This window comes from Schistocerca gregaria, chromosome 1 (genome assembly GCF_023897955.1).
Source record: "Schistocerca gregaria isolate iqSchGreg1 chromosome 1, iqSchGreg1.2, whole genome shotgun sequence".
NCBI classification, from domain to species: Eukaryota; Metazoa; Arthropoda; class Insecta; order Orthoptera; family Acrididae; genus Schistocerca; species Schistocerca gregaria.
The window spans coordinates 421,108,860-421,131,008 of record NC_064920.1 but is presented as its reverse complement, the minus strand read 5'-3'; the positions used below and the strand labels follow the sequence as shown (position 1 = coordinate 421,131,008).

The window sequence follows — 22,149 nt, the reverse complement described above, 5'->3', positions numbered from 1 at the left end:
TTGGAAGGGGAAGTCCTAAATAACACACGGTTGCTCTGCGCGTTAACAGGGCAGGTAGTGGAATATTTTAAGGCATCGGAAGACATAATAAATCTTAACCTGGGAACCCTACAGGATCATCTAGAAGTGCTGGATAGCAGGGTGGTGTTAACCAGACTTTTGCAAGGTGTAGTTGACAATGTGTGGGATGTGCTGGGAGTAATAACGAATCTGCTAGAAGCGCTGCATTACGCATTGCAAGGACAAATAAGTACCGATTTGTTACCACCGGACCAATATTTATGCGAGTTGCACAAGGCACGGAAGGAATTACCGTCAGGGTAATATTTAATAATGGAGCCCAGCAAGCAAAATTTGCCATTTTCCTACCATGTCGCAATAATAAGGGTAACAACCAACTGAGCACGAGTGTATATTTTGTTCTAATTCCTGGTTATGGGGAAGAACGCGAGGTTTCAGTGTTACATGGTCCACCCATATCCAGTGAAATGGGAAGCGTTGACCAAGTTTGTGGAAGTGAAATCTAAAGAGGTATTGCTGATATTGGCAACTAGAAACCGGTATGTTGAGATGGCAAGGGAGGAATTACGAAGCTACCACAGAGAGAAGGTAACGGTATGTCTAGCCAGGGTGGTAAGTACCAGTCCGGACACATGCACAGTGCAGTTATTTTTAGCCAGGGGGAAAGGAACAGACTGTCCAAGGGACATCGCGGAACCGAAATTGAGCTTGCAAAGGGTCGGGATGCATTGGGTCTTCTCCACCTATGAGAATTTGGTAGTGGTATTAAGTTGTTTTGAGTGGGGAGTATTTGCAGAAGTAAAACGTGTAGAGCTCGAGGGAAGCGAAATTTTAATCACTGGAATTAAGTTTAACATAATAGGACCAAACTTCCACCTGCAGTGTCAATTTCAGGAGTCACGCAATTGAATGTTACGCAGCTACAACTGTACTGGCCAGAAGCCACTTTAGAGTTTTGCCAAGGCAGAATTTGATCTTGTTAAATCAAACTCTGGTGCCAGGTCTGTTGAGATCCATAAAACAGTTCATTTTAGAGGAAGAGGAGTGCATATCAGCCAAACAGCTTGTGCAACATGTCACTCAGTATAGGGAAAGGCAACGACAAACAACGATCATTTTGAGCATCTCTGTGCCAAGTGTCATCGCAGCCTTAACTTTGTTATGTGTTGTTATTTTTTCTGATCAGGCGGAGAGCTAATCCCAAGAGGGAACTAAGAGTAGTCCAGGCCCCAGTGGATTGGATACCGAGGACCTGAGACGAGTAGGTAAGTGGTTGATCCAGCAGTGGTCATACAGTATGGAATTTTTATGCTTTGTTTCATGTCATGGTTTTAAGGGACACTAGAACACATTTAGGTTTTCTAATAGTAAGGAAATATGCCATAGGTGCTGACCCAAAAAAAGTTAAGAGCTAGTTAGAGGTTGACCCAGGGACCGGGTCTTTCCAAAGAGGGGAATAATGTAGCGGCACCACCGTTTAGGATAGGGAAAGTTAGTTTTGTGCAATATTCTGAGCATAATTTACAGCCAGGTGCGGGCCGGACAGCAGTGAGTTACGCATACCAACAGTTGCGAAGTAGAATAGAGGCCACAGGACTGTCAAATTGCTGAAAGAGTATACGTAGCGGTTTTGCATGTCGCAAATCACAGACAGAAGAGGCCCACTGGCCAACCTAGTGTGTTATGAGTAAGCAACGCAAAGCGACACATATTGCAAAACAGAGGTGCACAGCCGTGTATAAATAGGTGCAGGTTTCTAACAAGATTCATTCAAGTGTGGCAGCTCTCCTGGATGGCGGGGCATGTCACACCACCAGCTACACGCAGCAGCAGATGGGGCGTCAGCGTTCCAGTCCATGGTTGGTTGCCGGTTTGACCCCTCTGAGGCCGACACTGGGTCCGTAGCCAGCCAGCGGTGGGCCACTCCACGGCTCGCTACTGCGGGCAGTCTTCCTGGCTTCCAACACATGAGGGAGGCATCCAGAGGTGAGAGCCGCAGATTCAGACTCCTGATCATGGGTGCTTGTTGTTGCAGTGACCTTAGCCATGCCGGCGAGAAGCATGCAGCTGGCCGCCTGCGGCTCACACAAAGCAGCGCTTATTCGGCAGGGACGCAGACTGCCGAGTCAATTGCCGGCATCCTGACAATGCCGCAACTCCATTGCTGTACCGGGGCGACACACAGCAGTGCGTGCACGGGTTGCTGAGGCAGCCATCCCGCGCCAGGCTGTTTCGCAGACGATGACGTGGTGTCCTCAGCATTGCGGGACCCAGTGACACTGGGTTGGAAACAATAAATCACTTGGAAAGCTTGGACGAGTGTTAATACGGTGACTTCCACCTCTTCCTGCTACATTTGTTGTTGCTGTTACATTTGTTGGCAGAAGTTGCCACTACAACAGTTTTTTCAGCAAAATCAGAATGAAAATAGCGCATTTTTGACTATTTACAAAATCTTCACTTTTGCGCTTAATTCATTCAGTACTGGAAAATGTTACGCAAATGATACATTATATTTGAGAATCTTGCATTGTTGGTTTACTACAAGCCAAGTTTCACATTCATCGTAGCATTAGTTCCAGGAGATTCAAGAAACCAATCTTCAAAATTTTTTCGGTGCTCATTTTTTGGTCAATTTTACCCACAGTTTTCTGGTTCAATATGGCTTGTAAAATTCATTTAATCATTATTAATAAGATAACACAAAGTTGAACAAGATGGCCAAATTTGATTTCTTTACAAAAACTATTGTCCGAGATATTACAGTTGAAAGTCGCCAAAAATTCGTAGTATCTCTGTGTGAGTTGTAATCAGTCCAGAAGTAATCAGCACACGGCGGGTTGGGCAGCGCGGGCTGCTCCAGTTCCGGCAGTAGCTCGAGGATAGGAACATGCTACAATCTGCTAAGTATCTCTTACACAGCGATCATGATGATATGATTAGAATAAATAAAGCACGCACAGAGGCATTCAAACAATCATTCTTCCCGTGCTCCAAATGTGAATGGAACGGGCAGAAAAACTAATAACTGGCACAGTGAGATGTACACACTGCCATGCACCTCATGGAGGTTCACAGAGTATGGATGTAGGAGCTCTCCTGCATAGGTAAGCTGCTTCGTTCGAGTCCCGATCTGGCACACAATTTTAATCTGTTTATTTCTTTATACAGCAGCAAATTAACAACTTTAATACAGAATGAATGTCACATTTTGAAGCACTCAATCTAATGAATAAGGACAATTAATCCTACTCACTCAACTCCATTCTGAAACCGTGTGCTCAGTTTCATTAATGACAGCAATGTATACTGCTTTGTTACAATTGTGTTTTGTGTTGACCACAATAGCTTCTGATAAACTGCAATCACTTCATCTTCAGTTACCTGAAAAATATATAAATTAGAGAGACTTACAAACTTCCATGAAGAATTCCTACACTTTCATTTTCATACCAAAGTGAAAACATCATTCAGTTATTTTTCATTACATTAAGTCAACAAAAACAGGAACAGGAACAAACAAATAGTAACAAACTGGCTACTGTATGTCAATAGGAGTAGAGTACTGAATGAACCAAAAGAGTATGGAACAAAACATACATCTAGACATTCTGAAATCAGAATGCGTCAAATTGGTTCTATGAGGAACATAATGAATTGTTTCACCTTTGAGAAATTTTGAAAGGTGCATGAAACTCAGAACTGCTATGTAACGTTCTGTCTTTGGATGTCCGCACGGAACCATTGAACTCAACTTTGCAAAATATTATAGGAATCACCATCAACTAACTATTGAACTCACAACTCAGTATATAACACAGAAAAGAACATTTAAAGCTGGATATTTATGCATAGTCTCATTATCAGTCTGTGTTAAGAATTCTTAGCTGTCATCCTCATCTGAGTACACGTTTGAAAGTGGCATCAAATATCACTGATATGTCATCCAATTCCTGTACTGCAGGAGTGTCCAACTTTTTAACTTACCTAACCCACATCGGAAGAAAATGAGTATTTTGGGCTGCATATAATGTAACACTATCAAAAATTGCTGTGAGGGAAAAAGACAATGGTTGGAGGCCTCAGTTAGCACATTTAAGTAATTTAGAATTTATGATTCTTTAATTGGAATAAGCATGCTGGACTTACATATGCTGCAGTAGAAAAAGCATACAAAGATGAAACAGTTTCTCGAAAGCCTGTTATAGTGAAATTCGTGTTCACATGTGGTTCTTATTTCTGACAATGGATATGACATGAAATTAAACTCGTTATAACAAAATTACAGTAATGTTACATAGAAAAAATTGGCAGTAATTGGAATGCACATAAAGATTCCTAAGTTTTACTGACTTGTAGTGATCATAACTATAGTGGAAAAGGTTCTTTATCACAACTGTACAGAAATAAAATAACACAGAATTTCCTTGTATTTCCATACACTACTTTTATTATGTCCTTAAGTCTCTAGTTTCACAGTTGCAACTTAAGTAGCCACAAGATAAACAGACTAGCATGTATGACTGGTCAGCAGGTTACTCGAAATGCTCTGGGGGTTCAAGTAAAGTGTAAATGGACATTATTATTATTGTTGTTGTTTACCAATTGTGCGATAGATGCTCACTTCTTGGGCCACACTGATATTTACTTTGGGCCACATGCGTCCTGCATGTTGGAGACCCCTGTTGTAATAAATGAGGTGGTAGTTTCAGTTATGAATGGTCACTCAATGACATCTCTCCTGCATTCAATAGTGTCAATGTCTAGTCAATTTTCAGGGAGGACATAAATCGAATCTAGCATTTGCTGCATTTTGGGCTAGTGATTATTGAACCACTAACTTACTTGAAAATAATGGATACAGTAAGCGAAGAATTCATATAAGGGACACACAATAATTGACTTTATATAATGGAAAGGAAGATTATTTTTACCTAGGAATTCATACAGACTGTTCCATGGTCCAATCAAGATATTTGAATGTGCACTCCTGGAAATGGAAAAAAGAACACATTGACACCGGTGTGTCAGACCCACCATACTTGCTCCGGACACTACGAGAGGGCTGTACAAGCAATGATCACACGCACGGCACAGCGGACACACCAGGAACCACGGTGTTGGCCGTCGAATGGCGCTAGCTGCGCAGCATTTGTGAACCGCCGCCGTCAGTGTCAGCCAGTTTGCCGTGGCATGCGGAGCTCTATCGCAGTCTTTAACACTGGTAGCATGCCGCGACAGCGTGGACGTGAACCGTATGTGCAGTTGACGGACTTTGAGCGAGGGCGTATAGTAGGCATGCGGGAGGCCGGGTGGACGTACCGCCGAATTGCTCAACGCGTGGGGCGTGAGGTCTCCACAGTACATCGATGTTGTCACCAGTGGTCGGCGGAAGGTGCACGTACCCGTCGACCTGGGACCGGACCGCAGCGACGCACGCCAAGACCGTAGGATCCTACGCAGTGCCGTAGGGGACCGCACCGCCACTTCTCAGCAAATTAGGGACACTGTTGCTCCTGGGGTATCGGCGAGGACCATTCGCAACCGTCTCCATGAAGCTGGGCTACGGTCCCGCACACCGTTAGGCCGTCTTCCGCTCACGCCCCAACATCGTGCAGCCTGCCTCCAGTGATGTCGCGACAGGCGTGAATGGAGGGACGAATGGAAACGTGTCGTCTTCAGCGATGAGAGTCGCTTCTGCCTTGGTGCCAATGATGGTCGTACGTGTGTTTGGCGCCGTGCAGGTGAGCGCCACAATCAGGACTGCATACGACCGAGGCACACAGGGCCAACACCTGGCATCATGGTGTGGGGAGCGATCTCCTACACTGGCCATACACCTCTGGTGATCATCGAGGGGACACTGAATAGTCCACGGTACATCCAAACCGCCATCGAATCCATTGTTCTACCATTCCTAGACCGGCAAGGGAACTTGCTGTTCCAACAGGACAATGCACGTCCGCCTGTATCCCGTGCCACCCAATGTGCTCTAGAAGGTGTAAGTCAACTACCCTGGCCAGCAAGATCTCCGGATCTGTCCCCCATTGAGCATGTTTGGGACTGGATGAAGCGTCGTCTCACGCGGTCTGCACGTCCAGCACGAACACTGGTCCAACTGAGGCGCCAGGTGGAAATGGCATGGCAAGCTGTTCCACAGGACTACATCCAGCATCTCTACGATCGTCTCCATGAGAGAATAGCAGCCTGCATTGCTGCGAAAGGTGGATATACACTGTACTAGTGCCGACATTGTGCATGCTCTGTTGCCTGTGTCTATGTGCCTGTGGTTCTGTCAGTGTGATCATGTGATGTATCTGACCCCAGGAATGTGTCAATAAAGTTTCCCCTCCCTGGGACAATGAATTCACGGTGTTCTTATTTCAATTTCCAGGAGTGTAATTTGCAACTGTGAATGACTTATTTAACACATACTGCAGTTTTCAGTTGTGGAATCTCTATTTACAACAACATGGATGGACAGTGGACTTCTATAAACAAATATCTTTGGCAGCACTGTAACTGCAATCAGTATCACCACAGAATTCAGCAACTTCTGATTTCTACAACAAGTAAGTCTTCAGTGCAGGAAGAATGGACATGCATGTGTTAGCAACTCAGTTATGGAGGTGTATGCAAGCCTTGTACCACTCATAAATATTTCACACCTCAAATGTCCTTTATACGACCGAACTATGCCCACTGCTACCACCAAATGGCAAGCAATGCTCTGTCAGGGCCGTGTACACAAGTCAATGGGAAAGAATAGCATAATCTAAACTATGATAAACAACAATAACTTTACAGCACTTACGGACTCACCTTCACAGTATTTTCTTCTGTGGTGGGAGGACCATAAAGCAATTGATCACCATATTCCCCTATACACCACGTTGCTACCTGAATAAGTGGTTGTCTATCTTGTGTGTCACGTTCTAGTGCTCGCCACATCTGTTCCACCATGTAGCCCTGCTGAGATGTTGACTCCGAGATCAGTTGGATGGTACAAGAGACAACATCATCACGGACATAATTACCTGCCTGAAAAGAGAGATTTAAGGAAAATGTTCCCATTAATAAATTTATACCAATTAAGAAATTGTGAAAGATGTTCTTCATGGTCCAAAAGATAATACAGGTTGATTTCACCTCAATTCAAAGAAAGTTTAACCACCATTATGCTTTACTACTACAATGGTCTCCCGTGAAGAAAGGTAAGTGTCCATCTATCAGTCTTCTCCTCCTATTTGTTGTTTCACAGCAGATATACTGAAGACTCAAGTTTCTGCCTTCCCACTTCTGTAAGAAACTTAACTTCCTTCAGTGGCTGACCGTGCTGCTCTTTCTGAGTACATTGTAACAAAATATACCTTTGCTGTCAATTTTAGGTTTTTCAAGAACGAAGGACATCAGCATCGCAACTTAACAGACATATCTCAGTGTCAAATCACTGTTACATTTCAATGCAACAACACGGGAAAGTAAAAAACTTAAAACCAACAATAAAAATGGATATTTTTTTCCTGTTGACTAAATAGGCAAGTCATCAATAATCAATAAAATTCAATGAACACAGCCTCATGGTTTAATTACTATAAGGGACAGTCAAATCGAGACAAGACAGATGGAAAACAGTATGTAAGGGCCATGAATACAATACAACCACACTTTTACGTTCTCGGAATTAATGTTTTCCCACCGTTTACAACTTTTTTTTATTGGTCCCATCAAATTTCCTATGCCCACCAAGTTAATTTGCACCCGATTTTGCATAAACATATTTCCTGTGATTTACACATTAAGAAAAAATGTTCGTGCAGAAAAAACGATGTTGGTATGATGTTGGCCATCCAGTAGTGTTTACTAATATTACGTGATTAAGTTTCTTGACACCAGGGGCCTGTACTCAGCATATTTGAACTGGTGGACTTGTAATAGTTGGAACAATTCATGCCGTATCTCCTACCGCTACCAAGCCCTACTTGGCATGGTGGCTGATAGTAGTAACTAGGTTAGTTCGAATGAAGATATCATGACCAATCACAACCATTTCCAAACTGTTTCTACTGTGCAAACGCAATTTTGTGATTACTGTGATCGAGACACCTTAGTCGAACCACATTTAGCGTGTTTCAGCGTATGGCCACTTGGAGCATTAGTTGACATCGTCATTCACTTTGCGTTGCTCAAATGTTTTTAGTTTAAGCACAGTGCTGGTTACATAATTTATTCATGTTGAGCAAAATGTGTTTTGAGAATTTTTTCTTGTTGTCAAGTGTAGTATTTACTTATGTATTTTTTGTGATGTTACACAAAGAAACAACCTGAGTTACAGTTGTGTGTGTGTGTGTGTGTGTGTGTGTGTGTGTGTGTGGGGGGGGGGGGGGGGGGGGAGATTGTTCTACAAAACTGATGAGGCACAGTGCGTGATAACTTCAACGAGGCAACTACAGTGCAAGATATGCAGAATAACAAATATTCAATCAGCACACAAAATAGTTACGTACAAATTTGCATCTGACAATGAGAAAAATTCTTGAAATGCATCATGTTAAGCATGAAAAAATATGTAACTAGTGCGGTATTTCATTATTTAAATAATGAATGACAGCTGCATGCTTCCAAAAACATTGATGATGACATATGAAATTGAGTGAAACGTTCCTACTTCACACACATTTATCAGTTCCAGTTACATTAGCAGCTTTTATTAGATAATAAGCCTTCATTAGATAATAAACAAGTCCCTGACACGTCTTTTGATGCCTTTTATATACATATATCATACATAAAGTGCAAGGGGGTATCCTCGATGTAACTTTTACAGCTTAAAACGTTATTTCTAACACTTTACATTTTCCCTCATTTTACACAACTTTTTTTGAACTCCCCATGAAAACTGCAAAAGCAGGGTTTCACTGTATCTTTTTTCAGGGCTCCAAAAGTATGGAGACAGCGTGGAGAGGGATTGAGACTGTATGGAGTGCCTGTAAGGGCTTCCCAGCCGAATTGCTGCAGTGTAATCTAAACAACTTTGGCAGCATGTGGGTGGACATTTCACCGGCAGATTTTTTTCTGATTAAACTGCAGAAGTTCCGCTAACAAGCCCTTACACATTCTCCACAGTGCTGACCACATACACATTCTCCACAGTGCTGACCACACCCCAATGATATATCCATGTTTTTGGAGCCCTGCAGAAAGACATTCATGACCTTCAATTTGCTTCGGATGAAGAGGTGCGTGCCTGGGTACAATCAAGGTTTCATAGGCAACTGCAAACATTTTCCCATGGAGGAACTGACCGTCTGGTTTCACAATGAGATAAATATATTCACAGTTATGGCAATTACTTATTTTCCCAGCTGCTCCAGTAGAGAAAACAAAGAATGAAACTTCTGAAAGTGCAAAATGATTTACTTACACTATGAAATATTTGCACATTAACAATTTTTGATATGCAAAAGAAACATACTTACAAGATGCTAAAATTTGTACTGAAGGATTTTCACACACACAAATTAACTACAAATTAAAAATATTCTCCTACAACCTATTTCCAAAGGAAGGACAAAAGGTTTGCAGAGATGCTCATCCAAATCTAGTGTCACATGAAGCCCTGACCTTGCGTACAGTGGTAAATTTTTGTCAACAGTAGTAATAGGGAAGCTCTGATTATTTTCTACCTCTAAATGAATCAACTTCTTGAGTGATCTTATATACTGTTTCACAATAAGGTAAATGCCTGGATGGAGCAATATGTAAAATATGGGAAAGGCACTCACCTATAGTGGACTGATGTGTGCTGGACAAAAACAAACAGAAAACAGCATTCACACTAGCTTTCATGCTCTAGCTCTTTCTCTAGAAATTCCACATACATTCAGACATCACAATTACAGACACCTGAACACAAATTCCTAAGGCAATGGAAAGATTAATTCAATTAGTCTTGCCAGGCTACAGGAGTGTGCACCTGGGTGTCTCTGGGGTTGTGTGTGTCGAGATGTGTGCTACTGTTAATATTGTGTCAGTTATTTGCTAGGCTATCTACACCTGTGTCAAGGGCAAGAGATGGAAAGAAGCTTTCCTGCAGCCTGTGACCACTTCTGATAATATACATAATGCTATCACAGCAAAAAAAGAGCATTTGCTGAACAATGAGTGTTTAATCACTTAATTTGAGACATCTTCACTATGCACCTGCTGCTTCTGTTTGACTAATTCAAAATAATACTACTTATGTTTCAACGGTTGTTGCTGGTGGTTCACTGTACTATAAAATTGTACCCTCACAGACACACGGCACAGTTCTCACTTTGTGGTGGTTATGAATTATTAGATCAAATTTTGCACTACAGACTATTCTGTCCTTTTAAAAAAAGCTATTAATAATTAAAATGTAAACAGTAATTCAGCTAAACCTTTGGATGATTCACTTTTCTTTCTAATATGTGTTCTGAAGAGAAAACGAAGTGACTCCAACTGCACACCGGATCTACTACATTGAAATCTTTCATTTGATTATATGCTAAATTTGCAGAAATCGCGATTAAAAACTGTAACATTTTTCTATGTTCACCAAGATATTCACTGCACATTCATTTGAGCTTCAGATTATAAGTTTACAGCAATCACTACGGCATACTTAGACTGTTATGTCGTATTTTCTTCAATAATGTAATCTAAATCTGTTGTTTTATTTGCTCTGAATTTGTTTCAAACTGTTGTAATACATTAAGGCGTCAACTAGTGAATGTTCTTAGTCCATGAAACCCTTAGCATTTTGTAAGATAGTTGAACTCCAGATGACACGACAATTCTTGTTCACTTTAATAGAGCCACAAGTCTGTTTTTAGTTCAGTACAACATCCAAATGCCAATGCAGAATCCAACAGTTAAAATTGTGGAAATGGTAAAACAACTGACTTGTAAAATTCCTCCAATCAAATGCAGAAACAGAACTCTCACTTATTTTAAAATACAATAGAAAGACTTCCATTAGTGGCACAAGCTTTCAAAATGAATGTAAATAAACCAGACAGCTTCAACTTGTTTAGAAAAGACACTACAACTGAAGAAACTCTAATGCTATGTAGCAGCTGTACTAACCGCAACAAGCACTTTGAGCAAAGTATCCAGGTGCCACCGTTTGTTTGGTGCAAATCTCTCAGCTGAAAGTACTATGCTCGATGAACAGTGTGCCTTGAATTCTGGATCTGCTTTCTCCAAGAAAATTAACAGTTCTTTCATCATAGTTCGTATATTATTTGCATTCACTAGGGCAAAGCTCAATTCCAGTGCCCGTCGTCTAATCGACACATCTGGATCCTAAAACAAAGTAAAATATATATTTTTTTCAAAATAGTTCTACATTTGTGATTGTAAATTTACACACAACAATAATAACTAGAGATAAACATGACTTAACACTTGACAAAAATGTGGCACTGTCAGTAAGATAAGGATGACACAGATGCTGACAATGATGAAAATGGGTATTTGCCTACTTAAAATCACAGTAAGCCTTCAGTACACTCACAAAAAATGATAAAATGCCAAAAGCTTCTATATGAATAAATATAAAATGTTGATAACTATGGAACAAACAGCATTAAGTTGTATGAATGCAGACTTTCCTGGCATATACTACTGATGAAAAGCTCTCAGGTTCCAGCTGGGTGGCAGCGTTACATAAACCCCTTAACATTCAGGCAGGTGAGAGGAGACGATGACAAAGACAAGGCCATGGAAGAAAATGAAAAAGAACCCATGAAATGGTTTTCGAAGCCAATCCTACTGGGCTTACCAAAAACAACTTTTACATACCAGCCTCATATTTGCGGGTGACCTCACAATACTTACAGATGATGAGGAGACTGCTGTCAAATGGCTCAAGATTCTTAAAGAATCTGCAGTAAAAGTAGAGTTACAATTCTCATTCAAGAAACTGAAATCTTATGTTCAAAGACAGAAATTGCTAGCCTGAAAACAATATATGGTAAAATCAACAGCGTCTCAAGTTTTAAATACCTCTGAGAAGTTGCTGAACTACAGACCACAACAAAATCACCTCCAAAAAAGTAAAAAAAGCATTAGGCTTAGTCAAAAATCTGTACGACAAAACATCCATGTCAAGACAGACAAAAATTTGTCACTACAACAAAGTTGTAAAGCCAACAGTCCTCTATGAAAGCAAAACACTGACACTTTACTGGAAACAAACTTGAAAAAATAAAAAACACAACTAAAATTTGAGGAACAAGACATATGCAACATGATTACAGGCTACAATCAATCAAATAACAGAACAGTTTTCAAACATCAAACCTGTCATTAAGAAAAGGTGAACAAAATTCTTTGATTATCTCAACATACTTTTCCAGAAAAGCGGCTGACAAAAAGGATAACAGATTATCTATCATCACTAAAAATTCAACACCTTGGCTGAACGAAATTCAAAAGGACCTCAAAAACGCAAGCATACGACCGCCCGACATTTTAGAAAGACACACCTCTAGACACAAAACAGACAAATGGGAAGTTACGTCAGAGCAATCAAAACAATAATAATAATAATAATAATAATAATAATAATAATAATAATAATAATACAGACCAAAGTGGTCGGAAGAATGTAAATAAGCTTTCTCGGAGAGAACAAAAGCCTACTGGAACAACAGAAATAACCTAAGGAGAAGTTGACTGAGTTTCTTGCATAACATCTTTCATTTATCAGAAGAATTCAATTTCGATGATGATGATGATTAACAAAGAAATCCTATAAAGGTTCCTATTTTACTGACTGGCCTATGGAATATGAAAGTGTTAACACAGTTCTGATTTAAAAATTTTATCAAACACAATTTATGGGTTTACCATCGTCTGTCAGGTAGTACAGTGCATATTTTAGCACTGGAAGACGTAAAATAGACCAGTTCAATTCAGATTTCTGAGAAGCAATAAATCTTGGATATATAAGGCAATTTCTGCGTAATAAAACCATCTCCATCAACTTCAGTACTATCAAATTTAGCAGAATTTTAAGATAGGTTTCCACAAATTTGTTAAATAATTCAAGTAAGCCTATTTCTGTAAACTTTTAGTATAGTATATTGAACACACAATACTAATAGAGGTTAAACAAAAGAAAGACAAAAGTATTAAAGAACAAAGGAAATGAGATTAGTAATAAATATAACATAAAAATTGGGGGCTATGTTGCAAATGAAGATAAGAAATTCTTCAACCTCAGCAGCAAAATAACATGATGGAGAAAGCAAGGAAGATGTAACAAGTAGATTAGCTCAGGCAATGGGCACATTCCTCACCAAAATAAATTTACTAATATTAGACATAGGCATTAATTCGTATCAACTAGAAGAAGGAACAGGATGGTCGGACACACATGTTAAGAAATCAGGCAATATTTTCCATGGTACTAGAGGGAGCTGTAGAGGGGAAAAACTGCAAGGAAAGATTGTAATAAATGAAAAATAACTGAGGATATTGAGTATGAATGATGCTTTACATTAACCAAACAGAGAAAATTCATGATAGGTCACATCAAACCAATCCAAACTAATCATAAACTGATTAAAATAAAAAGGGGGCAGGGGGCAGTAGTCTTGAGTGTTTAAATACCTCCATCAAGGAGTGATATTCATATTAGTAGATAAGTAGACCTACCAACAAAATAACAAAACTAGAAAAAACAGGCTAATAATGAAGACTTCTCCCATGGACCTCTAGTTAATTTATTGTATTACTTGATGATCTTTATGATCAATAGCGGATTTAATGATGCTACCCAAAGCAAATGCCAATATAAAAACATCTGCTTTTATACATATAAAAAAGTGTTATGACACAACCTCTGTCAACTACTGTAGGAGAGATTTGATGAAAGTTTACTCAAATAATGAATGTCCATGCACTTTTGATAATTCAGTAGTTTTCAACATCTCAATGGGAATATGGCAAATTACAAGAATGACCATCAGTCAATTATGACATTAGGAAGGATGGAAATGTGAATTACTATTCACAGAGGATTTCATTTTCTTAGCAACTAATTTATTCGTTCAAGGTTTTTGTTGATTGTGTTATGCCATTTGTAACATACACTGTCATCTAAATGTGGAAGATGTAAGCAAGAAGGGGTACCAATGGAAGTAAACAGCTGGTAAAACCACACCAACACTTTAAAAGATTCTTGTTAAAAATGGAATCTGAGTTCCATCTAGCACTAAGTATATTTATGCAGCAAACTAAATCTCCCCCCAACAAACATTAACACAAGTGAATTTCTTTAAGAGGGTGCTTGAAATTATGTGAACTTTACCCCTTCATTTTAATGACTGTTTCCTCTAAAGCAGTGGTTTCCAAACATTTTTACTCAAGAGCCAATACTGATATTGTGGGCTGGCACATCAAGCCAAATATGTGCCAATTCTATTATTAATCTGTCACCTAAACAAATTACTGTGTTAAGAGTCCCCAAGTCACCAGCTGTAGTAATGGCACAATTCTTTGGCCACCAGCCTCTCAAGTACTGAGTATTAAAAAGTCGGTACCTTTCTGAACACTTTCTGTTTACCCTCAGCAACCCCAAAGTTGTGACACTGTAAATCACCTGAGGAAGTGGTGGTGTGTTGTCTGTGAGGAGTTGATTAACAGATTAATAACAGTAATTGTTCTGCAATATTGCATTATCCAGTACGAGACACAGTCATAAATCTTCACTAAAAGTTCCGAATGACATTTTTCTTCTGCTTTGCATTTATATGGCTTTAATTTAATTTAATATTTGTTGCTACAGTTTTGTACTGCATTTTAAAATGACCTCTATAATGCACATCCACAAATCCACGTTGCTTTCATTTGAAATTTATACTGCAGCATGCAATTGGCATAAGGTGCACGCACACATCTGGGATCAGTGTATTTTGTCCCTTGAGTTGATTTCACAGTACTTTTATGCAACATCAGGGTGTTGTATAATTAAAAAAAATTATGTGACATCATTTAAATGTCCTCTTTATTCTAATGTCACAAGTCTTAAACTTCTAAACTGACAGAAAACTGATGAGCCCTTTCATTTTCGTTAGCCTTCACACACAGTGGCATGTAAGAAAGCTACAGATTTGTTCGCGAATCTGGATTTTTATTCATTAGAATTCTAATGGAAACTGAAGTACAGAAACAAAAATGTAAATTACTGTGGCTTGCAATTAATTACTTTTTTTTTACTACTGCCCATTGCATCTTTAATATGACTGGAAGGGAGCTGGGGTGTTGGTAGGTCAAGGTTTAACATGTTCAGGTGGCACAGGAAGGTAGGGAAAATAATATGTGAAAATATACGGAAGGGAGCCCACCGACATGCATTCTGCATTAACATCTTTTTATTTATTCTTCTTCTTGATATTGTATTTTCATATTGATTTTAGTTCATTTTTGCCTTTTGGTATTGGTCTTAGTCCCTAAGGCTTCATCTGTTTTCCCCCCACGCTTCATAACATCCTTTTTGTGATTTTTCCCATGTATTTTTACATGGTTTTTATCCTTCACCATGGATACTCGTTGCTTCCACCAGTGCCAATACAGAAAAGTTTCTGTATCCATAGCCAGAGCACAGTTCCACATACTGTTCCTGCATTGTTGCCTAGCTTGTGGAATCCCCCAAATGGCCTTACCATTAAATTTTCCTACTCTGCAAATCCAAATTCCTACATCCCATCTCTCACAATGAAACAATTTCTCTCTTTGAAAAAGAGCACCACGCATAATGTCAACTTGTTCACCTTATACCCCTGCCTCGAACCATCACTACAACAGCCTCCAAACCCCCCTCCGTAGCCAATAAATCCTGCCTTGTAAACCTATTACATTTACCATACCCTCAGAAACTCACTCCCACCACCATACAGAAATCAGAACTTACGCAGGGTCCTGAAACTTTCCTCCAAAAGCCTTAGACACACAGAAGCATCTATCCTTTCCAAAGGCTTTACCTTTTTCCAGTATCCCAAATTCAATCATGCTGGACTCGTTAAAGAACCTCTCTCCTTCTGGTGCCTAAAGAAAGAACTACAATCCACCACCTAAAAAAAATTCCAAACCTTGTAATTCCACCTGCCAACAAAGGATCCACCATTGTGGTTCTGAACCGCAGGGATTACCTGACTGAAGGACCCCGCCAGTTGCCAGATTCGACAACTTACAAACACTGCCACAGTGACCCCATTCCAGGAATTCAACAGGATCTCCAGTCTCTCCTAAAATCCTTCAGCTATTCCAGAAACCCTCTCCCCCTCTTCCTCTCCCTATACTCCTTTTCTTTACATGCTTCCACTAGTCAATAAACCCAACCACCCAGGACACCCAAACCACCCCATAGACTAACATCTTCAGCCTATTACCCTAACTTACCCTAACCTACCCTCCCACATAAAAGACGCGAACAATTTTCTCCACAGACTCTCCTAAGCTCCTGCTCCTTTACCACACGGCATTGATGCCACCTCCTTTTACACTAATAGCTTTCAATGCCTGACTGACTCCGACCCCACAACCTCCTTCCTGGTCACCATGGCCAACTGCATCCTCACCCACAACCATTTCACATTTGAATGCATCACCTACAAACAAATCTGTGGTACAGCAATAGGCATCCGCGTTAACCATCCTGTGCCAACCTATTCATGGGCATCTAGAGGAATCCTCCCTAATCACCAAAAACCCCAACCCCTGGTTCCAATTCATTGATGACATCTTTATGATCTGGACTGAGGGTGAGGACATCCAATCCTCATTCCTCCAGTACCTCAACACCCTTTTCTGCATCCACTTCACTTGGTCCTCCTGAAATAACAAGCCACCTTCATCTATGTTGAACTCCACTGGAAAGGTGGCTATATCAGTATCTCCATCGACATAAAACCTACCAACTACCAACAGTAATTCTACTTCAACATCTGCCACCCATTGCATATCAACAAATCCCTTCCATACAGCTTAGTCACTGATGGCTGTCGCATCTGTAGTGAAATCAGTCCCTCTCCAAATACATCAAGGGTCTTTCCGAGACCTTCACCGACCAAAATTACCCTCCCAACCTTGTACAGAAACAGATTTCTCTTGCCTTATCTCTCCAGTCACCTACAACCCTGCACATAGCAACTGTCCAGCCCCAAAGGAGCAACCCCTCGTGACTTGATACCACACAGGACTGGAACAACTGAGGAACTCATATTCTCTGCCAGCATTTCGACTACCTCTTGTCGTGCCCTGAAATAAGAAATATCCTACACACTATCCTTCCCATACCTCCCACAGTGGTATTCTGCTGCTCATCGAAATTACACAATATCCTTGTCTGTCCCTGCCCCTACCCCTGTCTCATGACTCATACATCTGTAATAAATCTAGATGCAAAACCTGTTCCATACATGCTACCACCACATGTCCACCAGTCTGGTCAAAATCATCACCTATCCCATCAAAGGTAGAGCTACCTGAGGAAACAATCAAGTGGTTTATAAAATAAACTGCAAACCACTGTACTGCCTTCTATGTGAGCATGACTATTAATAATCTGTCTGCATGAATAGCCACCAACAAACTTTGGCCAAGAGACAGCTGGACCACCCAGCTGCTGAACAAGCTGCTCAACACAATGTACTTCACTTCAATGACTGCTTCACAGCCCGTACATCTGAATCGTTCCTAACAACACTGGCTTTTCTGAACTGCACAAGTGGGACCTCTCCTTGAAATATATCCTATGTTCACTTAACCCCTCTGGTCTCAATCTCCACTGGTCGCTGTCCTGCACCCATCTGGCTCCTTCCCTGCTCCCATTCCAGCACTACACAACCTTCTATTTCACCAATACACCCAACCAGTCTTTTTCCCCCCCTCTAATTTCCTGCTCCCTTCCCCTCTCCCCAAAGGTCTCGACTGCACTTAGCAACCTTACCCTGTCTGCATCACATACCTGCTTGCTCCCATAAGCAGTACCACAACTTCTCCCTCCCATACCCTGCTATACTTGCCTCAGCCTCCTCAGTCCACACTCAAGATTGCTTCTCCCACTAGGTGCAGTTGATCAGTTGGGTCACCAGGAACAGTGGTCATGTGCTTCCATGAATATGTGTGTGTGTGTGTGTGTGTGTGTGTGTGTGTGTGTGTGTGTGTTTTCTCATACTTTAGAAGGCCTTTTGGCCGAAAGCTCAAATTTACAACAGTCTTTTTGTGTGCCTGTCTATGACTGAACATCTCTAGATGGTGACTATCAATTTATCCTTTTCATAATATTCTTGTTATTTCATCCTGAATTTTCCAGCGTTTAACCTTGTTTGTTTGTTACGAAACTAGAAAACTACACTCTTCAGAAGCACTTAATGTTAGTTGACAATTTTAATTTGTCTGTTAGTAGTTTGTGCATATTATTGTAAAATACAGCTGAGAACCATGGGCAGCATAAGTATTTGATCTGGGCTGCATGTGGCCTTCAGGCTGCAGTTTAACGACCACTGCTCTAAAGTATCATAAATATTGATCCTAACTGAAGAGACAGATGGCCATTTATTACACGAGTATTATGAAAAACAGTACACAACTTACAAACCTTTAGGCATTCCAGAATAGTACTTCGATGTCGCTGTACAGCACTTGTATCAATGTACACAGTTTTTAACAATGTATTTAAAGCAACATAGCGGATATTTTTATCATTGTTCAGTAAAAACCTTCCTAAAATGTTGACAGCCAATACCTGAAAAAATTGAAACCTTTGAAAAAATAGTGGTTATAACATTCTGAAGGATTGCTCTACAAATTTTACTACACTATTTACTTAGTACACAGATAATGTAAAGGACACTCACACGAAGACCACTCTCTGACTTTATATCCATAATAGACAACACCGTTTCATACAAAATGGTATTTCCCACGTTCTTGCTTGTTTCTGTGTTTGTTGCTACTTGAGCCAGAATATCGTTCATAGCTTCTGAGGCTTCAGCATCGTTTTTGCCCAATATTCTTAAAAGTCTAAGTATTTTCACCTAAAACAATCAATAAAAACAACATATTACTTATGTGGCTCTTAGTAAACTTAGCAGCTTAGTGTGATTATTCCTTGTGCAATTAGAGAATCACTTGCCATTGGGTGAAATGTATAGAACCACCAAGGAACATATATAAAATTAAAAGGGATGCACTACGTAGCTTTCAGAATTAATGGTTCCTTATTCAGGGAGGGGAGAAGGGTATGTCTGGGAAGTTTAAAACAAGGAGGGCAAGTAACTCAGACCCCAGGACGAAATAGGTTCCCTATTGTGAAGGGGTAGGTACACCAAGAGCGAGGGAGGGACAAGGGACATCAGAGATGGTACAGTGGTAAGCACTGCATCTGCTTCAGTCCAGAAACGGTAATGGTAAAAGTGAGAAGTAGTAACATATTAGGGAAACGAGAGTTAACATGCACACACATGCACACACACACACAACATAAATAATAGGGAGGGAGGTGGCAGTATTATGTCAGTGGAGACAAAGGCAGCAGGGTGTTGGGATGTTGGGGTGTGTTGGAGGGTAAGTTTCCAACTCTGGAGTTCAGGGAAACCAGTACTGGGCAGGAGAACCCAAAAAGCCTGTTTGGTGTAGCAATCAGGTCCCTTCAAGTCATTCTGTAGACTGTGTTTGGCAACAGGATACTGGGTGTCCACAAGATAGACTTTTTCTACACACATTTGTTTGCTCAGCCATTTTAAGTGGTGGTCATACTTAAAGAACACACTATGATTGGACAAAAGATACTTTATCAACAATGCACATTGTTTCATAATGTTTCTCTTTCTTGGAAATAGTAGGCTTTGTCAATCATGGGTCTGAAGTAGGTGGTAGTGATTGGTACTGAGTGACACAGGGGATGCTTCTAAGTTTTTTGGATGTGGGAACTGTACTATTAAGAGGGTGAGATGACTATAATGACCAGGAGTTATGTTTGTAAATAAGAATTATGTGATAGCTGTTGGAGGAGGAAGCCTGGGAAAGGACGTTGGTGTTGGTGTTGAGGAATTCGGTGGTGGAGCAGACACATTTGTCATGGAAGCAGAGACTTTAGGGACAGGAATGCGTGACGTGGAAGGGATGGCAGCTGCCAAAGTGCGTTCCTTTTACTGCTTCTGCTAGTCGTACTGCACATTTTGCCTCTTCAAGGTAGGTAACCGCCAGTAGGTATGTCTCATTATTTATTAGTTTCCAAGTACACTTTATTCATCATATAATTGTTATGTATGAAGCCTGTCATTGGGTGAATATGAGGTTACTAGTCACATATTAGATTAAAACTTAATTTTAAAATTTTGTAAAACTGTGTGTGTGTGTGGGGGGGGGCTTCATTTTAACACTTTATGGGACACAGTTAAATATCTAAGAGGAGATATAGTTCGCTGTAACACAGTCGTAGTTAAAAGTAAACAGCTGCTATTAGTAAACACAAAAATTACTGTACACTTACCTGCAGAAATGGATCACTAACACCTGAAACGTCATGTTCAGGGGAATAACCAGCCAATATTAAATTCTTCAGAATTCGTACTAAATTTGGTACAATCTGAAATCAGAGATAGCATTATTACCAAAAGATATTGAACAAATTGCCACCTTTTTGGTTCAGAAACTGAAACGCTTCTACCAAGTTGAGTGAACACACTGTATGGAAACGAAACAACAAGCAGAAACAATTTGTTGGTCTAAGTCACAAACAGCCATCATAATTGTCAAATACAATGCACAACCACGTTAATCCTAAATATTCTAAATGAGCCCCAAATCTGTCCTTCAGACACATATCACATAGGGTTTTCAGTTAATATAATTTTATGGAGCTAGTACCATTCCCACAATGAGAACTGTGTCACATATATGCCTGAGAGCCCCGGCATCAGGAACAGGTACAAAAACTCGTGTAAACATAGTCTTTGAAGACAGAACAATAAATACCCACAGTGAGCAGTGTTGAGTAAATTCAAAGAGCACAATCTAAAAAATCTAAATGTAAAACCAGTAAATGTGTCAGATTCAAAGCTAAAAAATATTACTAAAGGCAAACAGAAATTACAAAACTTGGTGAAAATGACGTAGGTTGTTGTTCAGGTGGTCAGATTCTAAATTCAGTGGTTCAGAGTCTGGTCCTAGGCTAGTCCTGGGATTGTTTATGCCACGTATCAATCTGGCAATGAATTGCACAAGTGCAAAATGTCAGTGGTTCAGAGTCTACACTGAACTGTCAAACACCTATAATGGGCCTACAAATTCAAAGTTTGGAGGAAGGCAAGGCCATTTCACCTCCAATACGACTATACCTAGTAAAGTAGTGAAGTGTCCAAACTAACAGTCACACTGAAGACAGCTTTATCTTTAGTATTATAACGATAACACATTGCGTGTGTGTAAAAAAAAAAAAAAAAAAAAACTACAATCACAGATAACTTTTCTTTCTGTGGCTTTTAACTTAATCATGCACTGGCAGCCATTTATGATTTCAACATTTCCGAAATATAATGTCGTAATGTTTTGTTGACGGAGAGACCAGCATACACTTGGATCCAGAGGAAAAGGGAAGAGCCAGCCTTTGGCAGTCAAAATAACAGTTCTGGCATTACACTAACAATTAAGAAAAAAATGACAGAAATTACAATCACAGGCCGCTGACTGGCAGTTTAAACTCAGCTGCTCCCTACCAAAGAGGCTGTGCCACCACATTGTTTTCATAGCACTCTCTAAATTTAAATAATCATGAGAATGCTGGATGACATTTCACTTAAAAAATTCACTTAAAAATTATTTAATAGTATCAGATCCATTAGGCTACAATACCAGTACTTTTTGAAATTCCTTTCCACCTGTTTTCCATCTCACTAGACGCAATAGTGTCAGTCCAGTATTACAATTAGAACTTCTCCATCCTATGAACTTTAAAATATTTTCTTGTATTTTGTCATTGTCATTCAATTTAAAAGCACCTCAAATTTTCTGCTTCTTTACACTCTCATTTATTCACAGCATATTAAGATTGTGAGTAAGAGTAGGGGCTTCTGTGCTTTATTTTTGAAC

General features: G+C 40.1%; 1 protein-coding gene across 9 annotated transcripts in view; it reads right to left on the bottom strand.

Moving 5' to 3' along the window:
- LOC126350377 (AP-1 complex subunit gamma-1) overlaps positions 1 to 22,149 on the bottom strand; it is a 157,074-nt gene that overhangs the window by 37,802 nt on the left and 97,123 nt on the right. For all 9 annotated transcript variants that reach the window (XM_050002510.1, XM_050002509.1, XM_050002512.1 and 6 more), the window contains 6 exons: positions 20,552 to 20,647; positions 18,915 to 19,094; positions 18,656 to 18,802; positions 11,134 to 11,352; positions 6,844 to 7,062; positions 3,278 to 3,405 (listed from right to left, as the gene is read on the bottom strand). In XM_050002510.1, the coding sequence (XP_049858467.1) occupies positions 3,278 to 3,405; positions 6,844 to 7,062; positions 11,134 to 11,352; positions 18,656 to 18,802; positions 18,915 to 19,094; positions 20,552 to 20,647 (989 nt within the window). The remainder of the gene's footprint in view (positions 1 to 3,277; positions 3,406 to 6,843; positions 7,063 to 11,133; positions 11,353 to 18,655; positions 18,803 to 18,914; positions 19,095 to 20,551; positions 20,648 to 22,149) is intronic.